General features: G+C 35.5%; 1 protein-coding gene across 1 annotated transcript; it reads left to right on the forward strand.

The window, feature by feature from the left end:
• The first annotated feature begins 4,187 nt into the window (after positions 1-4,187).
• On the forward strand, positions 4,188-15,581 carry stx19 (syntaxin 19). Its single transcript, XM_038276403.1, has 5 exons — positions 4,188-4,395; positions 7,923-8,211; positions 11,865-12,101; positions 12,494-12,706; positions 14,669-15,581. Exons 2-5 carry the CDS (start codon positions 7,990-7,992, stop codon positions 14,903-14,905), a joined length of 909 nt encoding a protein of 302 aa, XP_038132331.1. The 5' UTR covers positions 4,188-4,395; positions 7,923-7,989; the 3' UTR covers positions 14,906-15,581.
• The last annotated feature ends 3,771 nt before the right edge of the window (positions 15,582-19,352 follow it).

The following is a 19,352-nucleotide window of genomic DNA, read 5'->3' on the forward strand; positions in this document are numbered from 1 at the left end:
TGGCTGCGTTGCAGCAGTTCCGGTGGTCCTGCCACCTGGTCCGTGACCCGTAAAAGTTCCAGAGACCGTCCGCACGAAGAACAAAATGGTGTAAATTGGCTGAAATTTGCTCCACAATAATAAAATCGTCGCTGACTTTTCACGTGAAGCAGGAGGACTACAGATTGAGCTGTTTGTACTACAAGTCAGGGTAATCGTGACGTCACATCCGGCCACTGGGACATTCCCTTTCCGTGTAGCCGTCTTTTGTTAATTTGTTTTTGGTTATGTAACTGTGTTTTGCCACTTGCAGTTTTGTCTTTGCACTTGTACAAGTGTTTCCGAACGGTCAATTTTTTTTTAGATGTAAATTTGTTTCCCTATAATGTATTTTTTTTTCTCTAAAATGAAACTTTCTCTCACCTAAAATTTAACTTGTTTAAAATGTAAATTTGTTTTTAAAAATTTTAACTTTTTTTTCAAAAATACATTTGTTTCATAAAATATAATTTTGTTTCTTCAAATGTTATTTTGTTTTTTATTTGTTAATGTGTTTTTGAATTTTGAATGTGTTTTGCACTTCTCAGCCACTGTAGGAAACAGATCGTTTCCAAATGTGAATCAAAACAAGTGAAAATGATTGTGGATTCCAGGAGAAACAGATACAAGTCAAATGCTATTACTGTACCTACATGGAAATTGTATAGAGGTGGTGGAGGAGTACAAATAACTTGGTGTTTACCTGGACAAAAGACTAGAGTGGAGATACAACTTTGAAGCCATCAAGAAGAAGGGGTGTAGCACACACTATAGCTCTTAAGTACCTTAGGTCTTTCAGTGTGAAGCACTATACTGAATATAAGGCTGTTGTGGAGACTATACTCTTCTGCCATAATCTGCTGTGGTAGTAATGTGAGAGCAAACAACTGAAGCTCTGATGCTGCTACTGAATTTAAGCTCTGAAGGTGTGTTTACACCAAGCGCAACCCCTGTAAAAATGCTGCTACTTTTGCCTGTTTTTCATCGCCTTGAAAGTCCAAAGCCTCTATAGCTAGCCTGCTGAAGATCGAAGGAGGTTGATGGTAGATCGGATAAGTTTGCCAGGCAGATGGAACTGCTGAAGGTGGGAAGAGGCTCAGGTGGCCAGGAGGAAATTGGTAAATTGAAGTGTCTGTCGTGGAGGTAGGACGATGAAACAGTCCTTCTGACACTAAATTGTAAAAGAGCTTCTTTAAAAGCCACCCACAAAACTCTTAAGAGTGTTCACCACTTAAAGCTACAGTGTGTAATTTTCAGCGACATCTAGCGGTCAGACTGCAGACCGCAGCAACATGAACATCTCCCCCCCACCGCTTCTCCCCCCCAACAGTACGGCGAGCGTTACGGGACAAAATTTCTTCCACGACGTCCGCATCACCTACCCTCTCAAGTGATGAGGTTTGTTTACATAGATAATTTTACAGATAGTATTTCATTAGTCTGAGTAGGGTATAGATTTCATGTAGACTTAAGATAATAAATATACCCGTTATTTTTTCTACATCGTTGTGACGTTTTGGTGAGCTGCTTTGCATGGTGATATAAACAGACTACTAATTGTAGTCATTAGTTTAACAGCGAGATTGTGTTCGCTGGAAGAATATATATTCCCCGTTTACAGAGTCCAAGTCATTTTGGTGGCACGGGGGTTACAAGGCGAGGAAGAGGGAGAGGACGAGGGCGAAGGCAGGGAGGCCGTGCAGCTAGGGCCAGGCGAGAGAGGGGAGCCAGCGGGGTGAGAGCAGAGGAGGAAACGCTTGAAGATCTCCAAAGGAGCCGGAGAGAAGTAACCGAGGTATATATCCAGAAAATTATTTTACAGAAAATTACTGAATCATTACCTGTGAAACGTCAGGGACGTTGCTGAATAAGTATACTGGAGAGGAACAGCATCATCACGCCGCAGCATGTTATTGTTTTAGACAGGTCTGAGCATCCTGTACTCCAAAAACTGCAGTGATATTAGACAATTGTGTGTGTAGGATTAATTACCTGTCCAAGAGAAAACTGGCAACTTGAGCGTCACTTTGAAAACCTTTTTCCTCCATCAGTGACTTCCATCGTGTAAATGCCGTGCCAATGTTGATCCGTATTTTTTGTCGTTTCTTGTCACGCTTGCGTTTATTCTCGTCGTGTTTCCGCTTCTTAGATGACGGGGGTTCGGTGTCCGCCGCTTTTCGTTGTGATACAGAGTAGGCATGATCCTCCATTCGTCTGATGTTTGGCCACACAGTGCCAAACAGTTTGCAAAGTCACTCACGCCTGCCGCCTTTGTTCACCTTTCTTGTTACTGATGCGCAGTATACCTGCTTCTTCTTCTTCTTTGGTTTCAGGCAGACTAAACGCTTCTCAGGCATAATACTGCCATCTACTGTTCAGTACCGTCTCAGTTCATCTCTCTCAACTTGCCGTAGTTATTTTTGAGCGTCATGGGAGATCTCGCAATCGCTAGTTTGTTGCCTCTGCGCTTGCCGTAGCGCTAAGATGTCAGCCTCCATGGCTGCGAGACCCGCTCCTATGTAATTATAAATAACGAATTCTAAGGCAGCGCAAATATTATGGTTAAAAGGCTGAGCTCATAGGTGATGATAAATAACATAGTTATGTATAATATATTAAATTTCTGACTTTATATGCCTGTAATTATTACACACTGTAGCTTTAATCGTTTGTCAACATAATTTTCTATATTTTCCATTATGATTAATAATAGCTTTTCTCCACTTCCTCCTTCACTGTAGATCACAGCCACATCTAGTCCCTGATTGGATCTTGCAACGTAAATGTAAAAAAAAACTTTGTTTGTTTTCAACTCATTCAAATTTAGCTTTACTAGATTTGAAGACTCAGTGATGAATTAATTCTGTCATTCGCATAGATACATTCACCACATTTACCTCACTCCAGAGCTTTCTACATAGAGGTAGCATGAAAATCCTTCCTTTTTGCTGCAAAATTCATAAAATTTCTAGAAACACGAAAACACATGCAGTTGCATTCTGCTTACAACACTAACCTAGCAATGGTCGAGTATGTTGTGCAGATTATTTTTTTTTGTTTCTTTGCACAAATTTTATGACATATATATATATATATATATATATATTTTTTTTTTTATTTTTTTTTAAACAACAATTGAATTACATAGCACTAAAAAGACTTGCTTTCTTCTTTTGCATTCACTTTTCATCTTTTGTTTTTCTTATTTTTATTTCTTTGTTAGTGTCCTGTCTGGCAATGTGGCAATCAGAATAATTGTATTGATGCTAAAAAGAGCCCAACAGATTTTGCTTTCTCAAGTGGAGCAGTACGGCTATCGTCATAGTGTTCCACTTGATTTATGCATGTAAATAGCTTCAACATAATTCACGCAGGGAGTATTACAGATTGTATGGACAATGCAATGGGAAAGTAGAACTGGAAAGGAAAAACAGGAAAAAGGAGAGAGGAGAAAAGATGAAAGAAAGAGGATACCAAACTGAGACAATGATAAAACGTCTTCTTCCTGCCTCATCACCTGCAAAGACAGATGTAAAAAGTAAAATTTCACCTTCAACTGAAAATTATGTCATACCTACTGATCTTTATTTCTCATTAAATTGGTGGATAAACTTATTTTTGTATTTTCTCTCTTTTTCTACAAAAATAAAGATAAAAACTATAAGGGAACAGAAAAAAAAAAACACTTACAGTAAGGGCATTTTTGTGAGTGAAAATCTCTCCTGTGTTGAAAGCTTTCCTAAATATATGGGACTTGTTAGTAGAATATTGTCAAAAATGCCCAGCAGATGTACTGAAGTCTAATACCCGTATATGAAGTGGGCTTTAAGCTTGAAACTCAGACACTTCACATAAAATTAACTTGGCAGATCAGAAACCTAATTCTAAGGTTGACACCCAAACCGCAGTTCCTTTTGTTTGGCATTAGCTGTGTACACAATACACTTCTATTTGCTCTGCTCCATTTACTCTCCAAGAATTAGCCTAAGGGTAGGGTTTATGAATCCACTGTGCTCACCGTGCCACCCCTGCCTTCTCATTTACTTAAATGGTGTCACCTCTCATTTCTTTGTGAAAGTAAACAGGCCTTTAGACTTCTGTCTGCTTATTGGCCATAAGCATGATTTTTTATTTTTTTTTCATAGAAGGGGTGGTGCTTAAAACTGACTTCCGCAGACTTCCTCAAAACTCTTGGAGTGGAACTTTCCTGTCAAACAGCTTTGGGTATAACTGTTCCTGACTATTATAATCCTTTACTCTTAGCAGATAAGCATCAACAGAGCTAATTTTCACGTGAGATTTTGGAGTGAGAACAACTGATTACACTGAAGTATTACATGGAATTCTGCTTTGGACATTAGCTGTTTGAATACTAAGGTAAAGTATAAGATATGGTAACTTATATTAGAATAGTGTACACCATTACAGTTTTCTGAGAATAAAAATTGCAGGTAAATCATACAGAAGTTATAATTAAATGTGGTTCATGTGTATGTGCTCATTTAACTGTCTTAAGATTTTTTGATAGAACCATCCAGTTATTGTAAGAAAAGCTTGAAAACATACTCAGAAGTGTCCATATATAATGTGGACACTCCTCCATTTGTACCAGCATGGAAATAAGAGAATGTCAACAAAAGGTTTCCTTCAAAAATGAAGACAATGGAGCAGATGTATAAAAGAAAAAAAAAAAAACAATTGGCTTTTTGTATTAAACAAGAGAGTGAAAGAGAGAGAAAACCAATGACCCATGTTTCACTTCTGTCATATTTTTAGGCTAAACACTTTAGAATGTGCACTTAAATCCTTCAGCAATTTTTTTTTTATTAGCTCCTCTGTGTTTAACAGGTAGGAGAAAAACATAGAGTAAAATAAAGAGCCAAGTTCAGAGGATACTTATTTTTGAGGTATAAGGCTTTTATAATGTTGTTGAAACACGTACACACAAAGTTGTACTTTTTTAATCTAAGGAGAAATGGGTTAGTCTGTGATTAGCAATGCTTCATTTCCTAACATCCAAACACTCTGTTCCCACAATACAGTCACATGCTCACCAAAGATTATGCCCCGACCTCTAAGGAGCAAATCCATGTGGTACTAAGGCATTTCTGAATCTATGGCATGAATTGTACTGAAGGGAAAATAGGTTGTGAGTTTAAATTACTTTTACAAAACAAATTAGCTTTTTCTAGTATATGCTATTCTACTCTAACTTTGACAAAATAGTACCAAGTACACTTAAAAAAAAATATAAAAATATATAATTGTATATATACATTAACTAGTAATATTGTTGTACATATAGGTTGTTTATCTGTATTTAAGTGTGTTTTATTTATCATTTTTTTGGGTTGGTTTTATCTTTTTCATTTAGATGAGATTTACTGTGCATCCAGGACAGATTTTCTCTAAGAAAAACAAAAACAAAACTAAAGTTCATGGTTGTGTTTGCTGATAAATCTAATGGCCAAATCTACCCCAGACAGTCTGACTTGCAGACAAACAAGCAATTTAATTAATCATCATGTTTTTAGATAGTTATAAATACTCTTTTTGTAGGGAAAAAGTAGTTCAATGTTATGATTTTATCTGGCCTAGTTCCTACAGTATATTTACAAAAAACGATGCATTCATGAAGGTTACAAATTATAGTATTCGGAACGGAACATTTTCCGTAACAAAAACATATGTATAGTACAAACAGGAAGTCCTGCAGAGACCGTTTCCCCACTGATCTGGTTTTACTAATGTCTTTCAAAAGAAATTCAGAAGGGGTTCTAAGCAAAATTTTCCATCATGTCATCTATGGTATATAACATAATGAACTATTTGCACTGGCTCTCCAGAGTAGAATTTCCCTCTGGGATTATTAAAGTATGTCTGATTCTGAATAGTCAGGATTAGAATGTGATTCGGCTCTTTTTGAACCTTTATCATCACATGTCCATTTGTATCCATCGTATGGCTTAACAGATTCATATCATCATAATTTTCTTTTTCATAAATTATAGTTTCCTCATTTCCTCAAATACAGGCTGCAGCCTTTTCCATTGATTATTTTTTTGAATCCTGTTTGTGTCAGTTTGTGCTTAAGAATATGAGTCTTTAAACCTCTTATCAAAACAAAAATAACTTAGACTTTTGGGAGTTATATAATGTATTGAAGTCTAGAAACAATATAATATAACAACAGAACTGAGTACAATGTGGAGAACTGTTTTAAAACATTGTGGGTGTTTTAGAATATTTGTGCACAGTTGGCACAAAATTGGATGCTGATCTTCAAAAGTTCAAAATAAATTACCAGTAAATTTTTTTTTCGTACGTGCAATAATTTTGCATATTATGAATTAGCTACTAAGAATGCTGTGCAAACCAGCTTTGTTCACCGTAATATAATTAAGAGGATTGTGGTTTCTAAAGGCAGTTTATTTAATAAATAAAAAAGAATGAGGTGTTAAGCCATGTGGTTGGAGGTAATAATAATAAAAAGTATTAGAAAGTTTATATTTTATTATATCGTTATTACCGGTATACTAAATAATATTTATAGAGCACTTTATACAGGTAGCTGTTCTCTAAGCACAACAGCGGAAAAAAAATAGAACAATGACAATAATTGCTTTTAAATATAAGAAAATGAAATTTCATAAAACATGAGAAAGTTGCATAATGTCATAAATATTTCACAACATTTTAGTTCAGTCATTATTTTGTTTTGTTTAAACTGAATAAAGTTTGTCTGCGGTCTCATTATTAATCCCTTTTTTTGTGCCTCCCTGCACAGACAATTTCTTATTAATATTACTAGTACTTTTATTTCTGATTGTCCAAATATGTTTGGACTATCACGACCACAAACTATCTTCATTGCTTGGAATTATAATAATGCTGTTTTGTATTAACAATGACAGCTGGTAGTTTGCAAGTGAGTTTTCCCCTTGCTTTCAGAAATACTAAAAATGACACAAAAACTGTGACCAAAGTTGACTATCAGATTTGAAGAATAGATTTCCTATACCTTCACCCATAAATCTGCTGAACTGCAAAAGCAAATCATTTTGCTCCTTTACTGAGAACCTGCTCTGCACGAACAAATGAATTTGCATGTGTATTAAGACTCACAAACCTTCCAAAGATTAGGCCCTATAACTGTGAAAGTTAGCATGAAACTTTTCACAGTAGATATCATTTAAACATCTCCCATCTCTCTGAAAATAAGATTTTTGGGTTAAAGCGATTGATCTTTGATGCCATCTCAGCTGATTAACTTTTTCAACTTCTTTTCCAAAAGAGTACAAACATGCTATGCAGGTTTTCTAGGATTTGAAACCTTCCAATCTGTGTATTTGTCACAAGCGGGGGAAAAAAATAATCTTATATTATGATAAAGCCCTGGTGCAAAATGTGATTGGTAGTGCCTTCTTACGCATGGAGTGTTTGTACTGTATATGCAAGTTCTTACATTTGCGCAGGAGATTAAGACAAAAAACAAAAAGTGGATGTGTTAAAAGAAACTAAAAACAATGATTGTTCTTTGGATTTTAGACAGTGTACGGGGCCATATTTAAGCATTTACTGTTTGCTGGTGTTCTTCCACTACCTTGTTTAAAAACAAGGCATTGTACTTCATTAAAAACTTCTCCAGATTGTATTTAAAATCTCTGGTCATTCAATCTATTTGGTATTTAGAAATATTATACCACGATCAAGGAGAATGTTTCAATTTGGTTGAGGGCAGTGTGGAATAGGAATGTTGTGTCTTTAAAGAAGCAGAAAACATGTCATAACAGAAGTTATTGACAGTTTAGAAGTCCTTTCAATTAAAACTTTCTTTTGTACAACCCACACACTGGTGTGTCATTATGGTCCTCTTAAGTATCTTCTTCTTTTTTTTTTTTTAGAACCATCTCATCAGCCAGGATCACTACATTCAAAATCTTTGAGTTCTGAAGAGAAGAGATTTCCACAATGAAAGATCGATTGGAGGAGCTGCAACAGAGGGCTCAAGAGCTGTCTGAGGCAACAGCCGACCCTGCTAATCCTTTCTCAGTGGAGGGTGATGGAGATGAATCTGTGGAAGTTGGAGGCATTTCACAGATGGCCGTGGTGTTCGAAGAAGAGCCGATCATTCAGAATTTTCTCTCTGAGGCTCAACAAATAAGAGATGACATCTCAACACTTGAAACGGAGGTTAAGTAGCAAAATTTCATCCTCTTGTTAATTTCTTAATTCAAGAAACTATTTAACACTTCATCATGTTTCACATTTGTATATATATATATATATATATATATATATATATATATATATATATATTTTTTTTTTTTTTTTTTTTTTTTTTTTTTCCCCCTGGGGGTTGGGGGGGTTATAAGATATTTTTCCTCCATTTTTTTTGTACATCTTAAGAAGTTGCCATTTTTTAAGCTTCTTAAGTTGAGCATTTCAAAGCAAAATTTTGGGGAGTGGCGGCCTGGTGTTTAGGGCATTGCACTTGGAATCCTGAGGTTCTGATTTCAAGCCCCACTCCCACAGACTGCTACTCTGGGTCCCTGAGCAAAGATCCTTAACCTAACACTACGCCCTACAGTAGGTGCCGCATAATGGCAGCCCACTGCTCCACTAGGACATGTGTTGATTGCACAGAGTTAATTTCGTTGCTCTGTACTTGTGACAGTGTAATGACAATAAAACACTGGGGAAAAAAAATAGTTGGTGTTGCCATTGAATTTCAATTAAATTCAGGCCTAGGCCCTTACCATAAGTTTTTTGTAACCTGATTATGTTTTGATCTTAACCATTTCATTGTAGCTCCCTTTCGTCTTCTGTAACCTCTACTTTCTATCAGAATTGCCCTTTTTTTTCTTGTATCCATTTCCTGATCATCTCCGATAAAATTTACCGATCACACTGGAAAAAGCCACCTTGACTACGTTCCAACTTGATGACTTTATTCTGCACCACCATCTTTTAACTCTGGAGATCTTGTGTTCAGAATGGCACCCTCCTTCCAATATTTGTTATTTCATGTGGGCAAATTTAGGTATCATTTGACCAGCATATCTTGCCCTACTTTTTAATTGTGTTGCTTAAATATTGTACTTTTTAGGAAATAACAAAAGGGCCAATCTTTATTGTTCTAGTGTTCCCATTTTTTTTAAAAAGTTGTTCGTCACTGCCATTTAAAATATCCAACGTTTGGAGCATGATTGCATGTCCTTAACTTTTTAAAAGTTGTACTCAGCCAAGTAGACTCTGTGTTGCTTGGTCTTCATAATGCTGGCAGTAATAGAATAATCAGCACATTTAAATACAAAATGACATTTATATTAATTAAAAACATCAACCGTAATTAAAACCTAAACACAAATATTAAACATTCTAAAATCTGTAAAGCGTGTCAAAGACAAAGAGATTTTATAGCACTTTGGACTAAGGAAACATTGTACTAAAAGCACCTAATAGTTTTTAACCTATTTCACTTTAAGTAAAAGAAGTTCTTCTGAAAGGGACTCACCCCTGCCAAATAGAAGGGCATTGTTTTTTTTTAACAATCTGTGTTTTCCAGATATCAGTAAAGACTTGCTTTCGAATGGCAGTTATGTTAAAGGCAGTTTTAACAACACAGGACAGACATTGATATCCTTTAAAGAGAATGTGCTATAATAACCAATACAATACAATTAGACTCATAAAAATAACATTATAATGGAATTGTCTGTATTATCAATTCTGACAAGTTCAATATAAATTAACTTTTCTTCATGCCGCTGGCTACAGTATGTGTGTTGGACAAATTTATGAGATTGTCCACAGTTTTTCAAAGTTACTTGTACAGCAAGGTGAAGAAATTTTCAATATCTTTGACCATTTCCTTTGTTTTACTGATATTCGGCCTGTAGTAATGTTTATCACTTCACATATAAAAGATGTGTGTTTTGAGTCTTTTTTCTGGAGTCAAATGAAAAAAGGAGTCTTGGTGTTCACCATTTTTATCAGATCAGAAGAAGTTAATGGAAACTGCGAAATTATAATAAATTTCACAGAAAAAAATGTTGGCATGATTGAGGTGGTTATTTACTGAAAAGGTGATGAAAACACATTTCTCACATAAGTGCTGATGTAGCCAACAGTTTAGTCCCATCACTGATGAGCATTTTCCATTGATGGGGTCCTGAATGCAAACATCAACCTTGTCTATCATCACTTATACCAGTTTATATTATAAAGTAGGCAACCTTACCAATGGCATAACGACACAACAATAGACCTTTAAGCAAAATTATCTGGGTGGGCCCCATAGAAGTTAAACGCGTGATAAAGGTTCAGGATACGGTGACAGCTCCATAAATCGGCCAAGAAGATACAATTATGCAATTCTTAGTAGTATATGATCACACATGGAAAAATAGTGACTGCTCACCTTTAATGGAACCATTGGTGACAGCGCACCACCACATGTTAGCACAACCAGCCATCGGGCGAGCTTGAGCTTCACAGCCCCCCTCCTCACCCACGCTCTCTCCATTCATCTTCTGGTCGCAATCTTTACTCACTGTAGAAGCAACGTCCAACTCTCCCTCTTTGGTTCTTTGAAATAACCTGTTTATTTTGGGAATTTTTTTCCCGTTCTTCCAGCAGCTCTTCTTTCCTTTTTCTTTTCTGCAATCCACTTAAGTACCTCTTTTTGGTATCCATCGTCGCTAACACATTTTACGTAACGGTTATGGTTTTAATTTACGCTCTGGGTTACCCATAATTCCAAGTCGTAGTGTATAAACGATAAAATACTGAAATACATCCATCCTCTTAAGATCTTTATTGCGGTTTGAAACATATTATAGGAGTATTTTTTACCAACTGTCTAAGGAACTATAAACAGTTATTAACATAGTAATTAAAAGTACCACTGTTTGCTTTGCCATTGGTGTTGTGTTTAAACGACTCACCATCATGTTGAAATCTGCAAAATGTTGCGGTATAAATATGGTCCGAGTGGTATGAAATTGGTCCGATCAGTCACTTCGGTATCAGGTGGGTTTAAGACGAATATGGCGCACAATAACATCTGCAAAGAGACGTCCTGGTCTACAATTGCGTAGGAGGGCAACCAGGTGTCAGTGATGGGGCCCCTAAGAGGTTGTGGGCCCATAAGCAACTGCTGTCTCTGCTTACCGATATTTACGCCATGAACTTTACTGATTGAAACACGTTTAAGTCCATTATCAATCTGTGCTCTGGACTTTACTCCTAATTCACAATTTCTTTTTTTGACATTTCAAAAGTTCACTCAAAATCTCTATGATACTTGGATGGAAACATGGCAAGTATCATCTGCAAACTGTAGGAGGTGCTTGTTTATCCGAGGGCTTCACCAAGAAACTGCATTTATACTGAGATAAAAATAAACAGAGGTCTACTTCCTTATGTTATTTTGTAGGTAGTCTGTCGGAATGCATATACAGTATTAAGATATATTGGTAAAGAAGATAGTAGAGTAAAGGAGGTTAAATACAAACTTACTACTGTTGAAATTGAATACATATTTTTTAATAAATGTTTAATTATTCTTCAAATTACTAATTAGATGTTTTGAGGTGAAATACAGTCATTGAAGTAAACTGAAGTTTGTGCTTGTGACATATCTGTAACCTTCAATAAATGGTGGAAAGGTGCAAGAGGTATGAATACTTTCATCAGGAAATGTTAATTTCTGCTTTTGACTGTCTGTTTGGATGAGAATCAATACTGTGGAATCTAATATTCAGCAAAAAAGACTAGTGAGAGATTTTAGAAGACAGTCTGGATGTGATACTCATACTAAAATATTGTGTCTATTGCTATAGGTCCTGAAGTTCTGTCAGCAGCAAAAGAGCCTGGTGGCAACCATGCGCCGCTTTAGTGTGATGAAGAAAGAGAGCAGCATAACACGCGACATCAAGCTAAAGGCCGAAAGCCTCCACCGTCGTTTAGACGCCCTTTCAAAACAAGCCCAAAGAACTGAAGACCAGCTGGGAACTAATGCTGTTGCAGTGAGAATACAACACGCCCAGCATGCAGCTCTCTATCGCAGATTTCAGCAGGTTAGAAAGGATGTTGTTTGCATTTGATATTTGAAACAACTTTGTTTTGGTAGCTTTATGCTAAAGCTGTCTGAATTCACTTGAATATAGCTTGGAGATGTTCTGTATGAATGCAAAAACAATAAAACCTAATATATAATCATTTTAAGGGTATATAATAAATAGATTGTCTGTTCTATGTATGAACATGTCTATAAAGGTATATATAGTATATACCTATATACTTATTCTGTGTTTTTTTCTAGACACCACCTTGGGTAAATGCACTGTGAATGCAAAGGGCATTTGCACATAAACATGAATTATGTTTATACTAGAAAAGATGGGGATAAAAAACCCTCTCATTCCTTAACTCCCCTTCTCATTTTCTCTTTTGCTATAATTACTTCCAGGTGATGCTCCAGTATAATGAAGGTCTGCTGACCAAGCAGGAGCGCTGTAAAAACTTCATTATGCTGCAACTGGATGTATTGGGAAAGAATGTTACAGAGGAGGAGGTGAATGAAATGGTCGCAACAGGAAATTGGGAGGTGTTCAACGAGAACTTAATAAATGATGCCAGAATCACACGGTCACAACTGTCTGAGATTGAGCAGCGACACAGGGTAAGAGAAAAAGAAAAAAAGGGTCAAGAAGCCTTTAGAAATGTTTACTAAATAATGTTATTTTTTTTTTAAATAGTGCCATGCTAAAATGGCAAACTATGAAAAAAATATCATCATTAAAGTACAAATATGTTTCTTAACTGGTGTCATATTCACATTGGATTATCAGTTCACATTTTGGATGTTGGGGTGGCAAATTTGGAATGTCTTATTTCAGAGAATGATCAAACTGCTGTCTTAGGTTCTCTATTACTGCTTTTTTTGGCTGTTTAATCAGAATTCTGTGTTCGAATGTTTTCTAACAATCCTAGGAGCTCAGTTATAAATGCTGGAGGTCTCTCCACTTTCAGCACCGGTTTCAAATGCAATGTGGAAGAGAACATAATTAGTATAATTTGATATAATTTTATCAGGAGGAAAATTCTAACCTGGTATGGCTGCTTGTCTGCATAAAATGTCAGAAATAATTAAGCATACAGATTTTCTAATCTATACCTGCATTTTGGCAGTAAGTGCTCTTCTATCTGGTTTCAAGCCCCACTATAGGAAGCATGACAGCTATCAATCTTTAGCTGATAGATTAGGTCTGTTTTTGTTTTATTCTTTCATTTTCTATTATTTGTACCAAAAGCAGAAGCAGCCCTGCTTTTAAAAACCTTAAAATAAAGTTAGTGAAACCACTATGAAGTAGGTGTGAACATGGTTACGCTGGAGGCGTACCCATGGGGTTCACTCTTCATGGATAAACACTTCCACTGCTGCAACCAGGCTTCTTCAAACAATAGAATATTTGGGCCATACTAAGGCTATTTATGGTGCTATGAGAGTAAAGTACGACATTATAAGAATAAAGTCCTGGCATTACTAGAATAAAGTCGCAGTATAACGAGAGTAATATCATGATATAATGAGATTACAGAAGTAGCCTACATCTACAGTATGTAAATGCTTACAGGAAAGTAAAAGTTAGATCTAGAGTAAGAAAAGCCACTAAAAAAAGAGACTAATTTGTGCCATGTAAACGACACATTAGTCCGTAAAGGAGTGGGTAGAGCCTGATTGAGGAAACAGTTGTGATCAGACAACCCCAGATGCGAAACAAAAAGATTTAAAACTCTTACAGCAGTTGTTCAAATGTTGACTATATAAACAGCCTCTTTTTAAATAAAGGGCATAATTAAAACGTTCTCCATTAAGGCTGCAATCTTGACTGCTATGATTAATGAAAAGGGCTGTTGCATTATGAGCCCACTTCCCACCTTGTAATCGTCCAGCCTGCTTTAGACCGAAGGGTGTAGAGCCTAACCAAACTGACTTAAACCCAATAAAAAATGTTATTAAATTTTCAGCTCAAGCTGCATTTTGGTTGAGCTTGTTTGACTCTATTAAAGATTTCTTCTAATCAAAATGACTTAAGTGCCTCATAAATTATGATTTTACATTCACTTTTCTCATATTATTACAACCTTAGTCTTGTATTATGGTTTTATTCTTGTAATGTTGAAACTTTATTCTTAAAACGTAACATTTATTCTTGACATTAATTAACTTGTAATAAAGAGCAAAAATAACAAAAACTCTTAGTATGGGCTTAATACCTTGTTGCATCCCCACACTTAACAGTTAGTCATACATTTAAAAGAATAATCATCATTTTACCACAAATGAATGAAGAATAACAGGGAAAATCTATCTTGTTATATCTATAGCAGGGAGCAGACTATGTACAGACTAACTGCACCAATAATACATTTGATATTGTGTTCTTAATCCAATGTGAAGGGAGCCTAAGGATAAAGAAACCTTTGACCATATATCTTAAAAAGCATAGGTTAAATTTCTAAATCTGAAACCAGGTTAAATAAAGAGTCAATGCAAATGTATAGATTGTGTTCTTCTATTCTAACTGATGTTGGTCTTTGTATGTTTTATAATTATTATGTTTTTATCCCTTACATTAAGGAACTCTTGAGCCTGGAGAATAATATGAAGGAATTAAGGGACCTATTCATGGATATCTTCATGCTTGTAGAAGAACAAGGGGCTGACATTGAACATATTCAAACCAATGTTGAGAGGACACAAGATTACGTTGTTGTCATAAATGAGAAGTTCAGGGCAGCTGCGAGGTATAAGAAGAAGAACCCGATTCGTCAGCTGTGCTGCTGCTGCTGTCCTCCCTGGAGATGTTGTTTGTGAAACATGAACATTTTCTGCATCACACTTTCTCCAAAATAGGGTTTTATTTCAAAAAGTTGCGACTAACTTGGAATTCAGCAGCACAAGTGACATTAAAGGGAAGGCAAAGGTATCTGAGCCGATGCTGCTGCTAAAAAAGAGCAATGGTGAGGAGAGACGCAGCAGAGCACAGAAAACAATTAGAGAGAAGGGCAGGAATTGTAATGGGGAGGCACTTGTTTCTTTCAGGAGGAGGTGAAGCGACTGCGATTGGAAGAGACAGTTCAGTGAGTTCTACTCACCAACAATGTTGCTTATTGGAAACCTTCACTGTCATCTGACAGAGGTCACAAACAGGAGGAGGCTACTGACACTGCTGGATCAGCAAAACCTATATTCTAACAATTTCTTCCTGAAAAACAAAAATGATTATATATGTTTTTTTTTTCTCCCTGTGGGGTTCCAGGTAATGAGTAGAGGAATTTTCTTCAACTGATGCACTTAAGATGTTCCTTTTTATTATTAAGAGTATAAGACAAACTTGTATTGCAGTTTATAATTATTCCTGGTTGCATTTCAGAGTATGATTATTTTTATTTTACTGTTTCATAAGGACATATATTCCCTTAATAATAGGCAATGTTAAAAGCATTTCTGGCATTTAATTAAAGATTTTAATATATATACCATAAAAAAATCTCTATTTTTTTATGTCATAGTACTGTATAAATTTTAAATCATGCTTTATTATTTTTTTGTTTATGAGACACAAGCCATCGAACTTTGCTTTGATTTTTTTTTTTATGTTCTACAGTGAAAAAAGGAGCTTGGGAAAATAGCAAACAATAATTTGATCTATTTAACTGTTTACTAAAAATTTCTGATCTTATTTACCTTGATTATTCTGAAACTATTAATCACAACTTCAGTTAGGTAATGAAAAGCAAAGGCTAAGTGATAAATTTCCTGTTAGTCTGGCTCCCTGATGAATTGACCTCTAATCAGAAGAGATGACGGTGTTCCTCTGTGACTCCATGAGCGACGGTGTCCGGTGTCTATGGCAAAATACAGGTGCAGCTGGGTGTGTGAAAGCCAGCCTGGAAAATCCAGTTGGACCACTATTCCCAGATACCTTGGAACAGCTGCCTGTTTGAAGTAGTGTATAAACAGCACTGTTAAGCACTAACAGACTGTAGAATACATTCACTGCTATGAATGTTTTAACTTCCCATTATTCTGTCTCACAATCACCAAGAAGAGGATTATTTATTTCAAATCAGTTTATTGACATCCCAGTGACTTTGACAAAATCAGTTGAAGCAGCCTTTATGGAAGTTTTTGTTATTTTATTTTCTCTTTGTTTGTTTTTTCCTTTGGTTAGGATAACAGGGTATGACATATAGACGATTGTGAATGTCTTCTGCCTCCAATGTGAAAAGTATTTTCAGGAAGCTGCTTCTCTGTGTCGTACATCAAGTTTCTCAAAGATTAAGATCATAACATGAAAGCAAAATAAGAACGGACCAGATAACCCATTTTAAACATGTTAACCAGATCAGACTACATTTAATGCATAGATGATACCTTTCCCCTGAGATTGGGAATTAAAATGAAGCTGCTAGTTTAAAGCTTCCTGAACAGCAACAATGCCATCCAGTGTTCAACACGATAACTACTAGTTTAATAAGGATTACCACTTATCAAAGCTCAAGGGCATACAGACAATAGTTTGTGGTGTCAGAAAAAAGTGCAGACATTTACACCAGATAAAGAAAAATGTGTCTATTAGTTTTCTAACAGGTTAAGTCTAGGACGTTTCTTTCATTGATTAAAAAACGACTACATGGAAGACCGCTTAAACTTAAGAGACTTTTATAAAAGTGTTTACATTATAATCTATACATAAAAAAAAATCAAAGATACAAATATAAACTACATTTTTGGAAGTAATGCAATACTTAAAGGAATTATTGCGTGGATTTCAAAATGGCCCCATGCTTTTCACCCGAGCATGTCTGTAGAGTGTTAGAATGAAGGACATACAGTAACAGAGATGGAAAAAAAAAAAAATTCAGCCACAGGAGAGAAGTGATAACTGTCTGACCTGCTGGTTAAAGCAGGGTGCTGTGCAAAACCTTAGCTACATCTCCTATGTTTTGTCTCTAAACAGTGTGCTGCACTTTTTTCTTACATTTCAAATCTATTTGGTTTATCCATCCTGCATATAATAATATAATGTTATCAAATGCTTAGCGTAAATTATTTTAATCTTACTGAAGAGATGTAGAAGTTTTTCACAAAATATGATTATTGCTGTGATTTATGACCCCCTCAAATCTACATAGATTGACCAAAAATAGTTTTTTTTTTTATTGTTTCCATTATAACCTGTTATATTTTGTATTACAAATTTTATCTAAGTGAACTTGTTGGTAGTCTATGATCACATTCTTCAAAACGTGATACTACATCAGCTCTGCTACCAGTTTGACTGTTAGAAGCTAACTTGACTTCAACGTTAAATCAAGTGCAGTTGAAAAGAGTCTGAATTTGAAGCAATCAATTGTTTGCTGCTTTTATTCTTCACCCCCAAATTATGGTTTACCACCAAATAAAATAACTATCTGCACTGCTGAATGTAGGTATGACTTTAATTTTTTTAATAACCTAGTCATGTGCTCTTATGATTACTTTCAGCACATTAAATCGACTGCAAATTAAAAGCTACAGTTGTAAACTTAATGGTAATTTCCCTTTGTGGCTGTAAGATCTCTCGGTCAGTGCTGTGTGGATTCAGCCCTGCTGAGGCGGAATGTTGAGGCTCTGATTAGGCTCCACATCTGTTTGAAGTGTATGTGGCTATACCCAGCTTTCTATGACAAAACACAACCAATCTGAGTAATAAAACATCTACAATTTTTGTTAAGTTAGTCATTGCTTTTTCGCCAAGTTAATCATCAGAACTTTTGAAAGATGAAGGCACTGCTATGGTGTCATATTTAAAGTATAAAAGCTATGTTTCCAATTTTCCATCTGTTTTATAGTTCACACAAGGCATCATGGTTTCTTTTTATCCACACTTCTATGAGGCAGGCTTCATCACTTCGGTCTAGGCATTAATGATTTTGTGAATGTGAAATAAAAAAGAATGTTAGTTTTCTTGCCTGTTTATTTCATTAATTGGACTCAACAATAATCTGTTGTAAAAATGATGCAAACACAAGAAAAGCAAGAATCTCCTCATCTAATGCTAATGGTTGAAAGAGTTGCATTGATGTATGTTTGTGACTGTGCACTGTACAGATCCCTTTTATCTTGACAGTCAGGCACAACATGGGTCCAAAAGTTCTTCTCAAATTGTCAGTGGAACATCAAAGTAAACCTCCACCGAGTAACACTAGCTGTGGTTACGGAGAGCTGACACAATTTTACTGCCTGGTTTTATAACATCCATCAAAATCTAAATGAAGACATATTCAACCCTCAGAAGGATAAATCACAAAGGAAATGCACAGTCCACTTAGCGGTTCCAGTAGCCGGTTCAGCACGAGACATTCAAAACCAGCTCTATGCTCAAAGTTAAGATCATAATCAGTTAAATTTGACAATAAATAAGAAATGACAGAAAAAAATGTACAACTGCAATGATTAAATTAAATACTTAAATATATGGGAAGGTTTATGTTTTTTTTCTTTTTTTTTTATACATCCGCACTCTACTGTAAGCTTGACTCATCAAAACTGTTGAGAGTATCTCATCATTGCAAAAGAACAAAAGTTATGTTTCTTTTTCTATTTCTGTCATTTTAACTTTTTTAATATATTACATTCTTTGAAACAAATAATAAATACAGCCACCAGAGGGAGATGTTATGATGAAAAGCAAACATTAATCAATTATTTTATTCATTGTATATAGTGGCCCATCCATTCGGAGTGGCATCAGGGCTGGCTCTTATCTTCCATTGTAAGCTGTTGCTCTGTACATGCAGGTCTGTTTGGTAAAGACACACAGGAAAAAACAAACATCCATGGAATAAGTGATAAAAGTAAACACTGGCTTTTAAAGTGACAAATGGTAGAAGTGCATTACAAAAAGCAGGAATAATTACAGACTTATTGGTTCAGTGAATTCTCCAGATAGACCAACAAAAAATACATATAAAAAAATACAAAGTCTGAGGAACAAGACTTTAGGATCTTTTAATACAAAAATAAAGCTGTCACTTTTTACACAACTTGTTGGGCTGCAGGTGGTTATTAAAGACTTAGACTTAAACTAAGTCTTACAAAGATGAATTTAAGAAGTGGGGAAGGAATATAGAATATAGTGAAGGTAAATATGTTAAAATTATCATCCATTTTTGTTGGAAGTATATAAAAAATATTAAGTTAATATCCTTATACCTAAAATCGAAGTATATACTTCTCATGCAAATAATACAAGGACATACATACATATTTCCAA

This window comes from Cyprinodon tularosa, unplaced genomic scaffold (assembly GCF_016077235.1).
Source record: "Cyprinodon tularosa strain WSP-4 unplaced genomic scaffold, ASM1607723v1 ctg124, whole genome shotgun sequence".
NCBI lineage: Eukaryota > Metazoa > Chordata > Actinopteri > Cyprinodontiformes > Cyprinodontidae > Cyprinodon > Cyprinodon tularosa.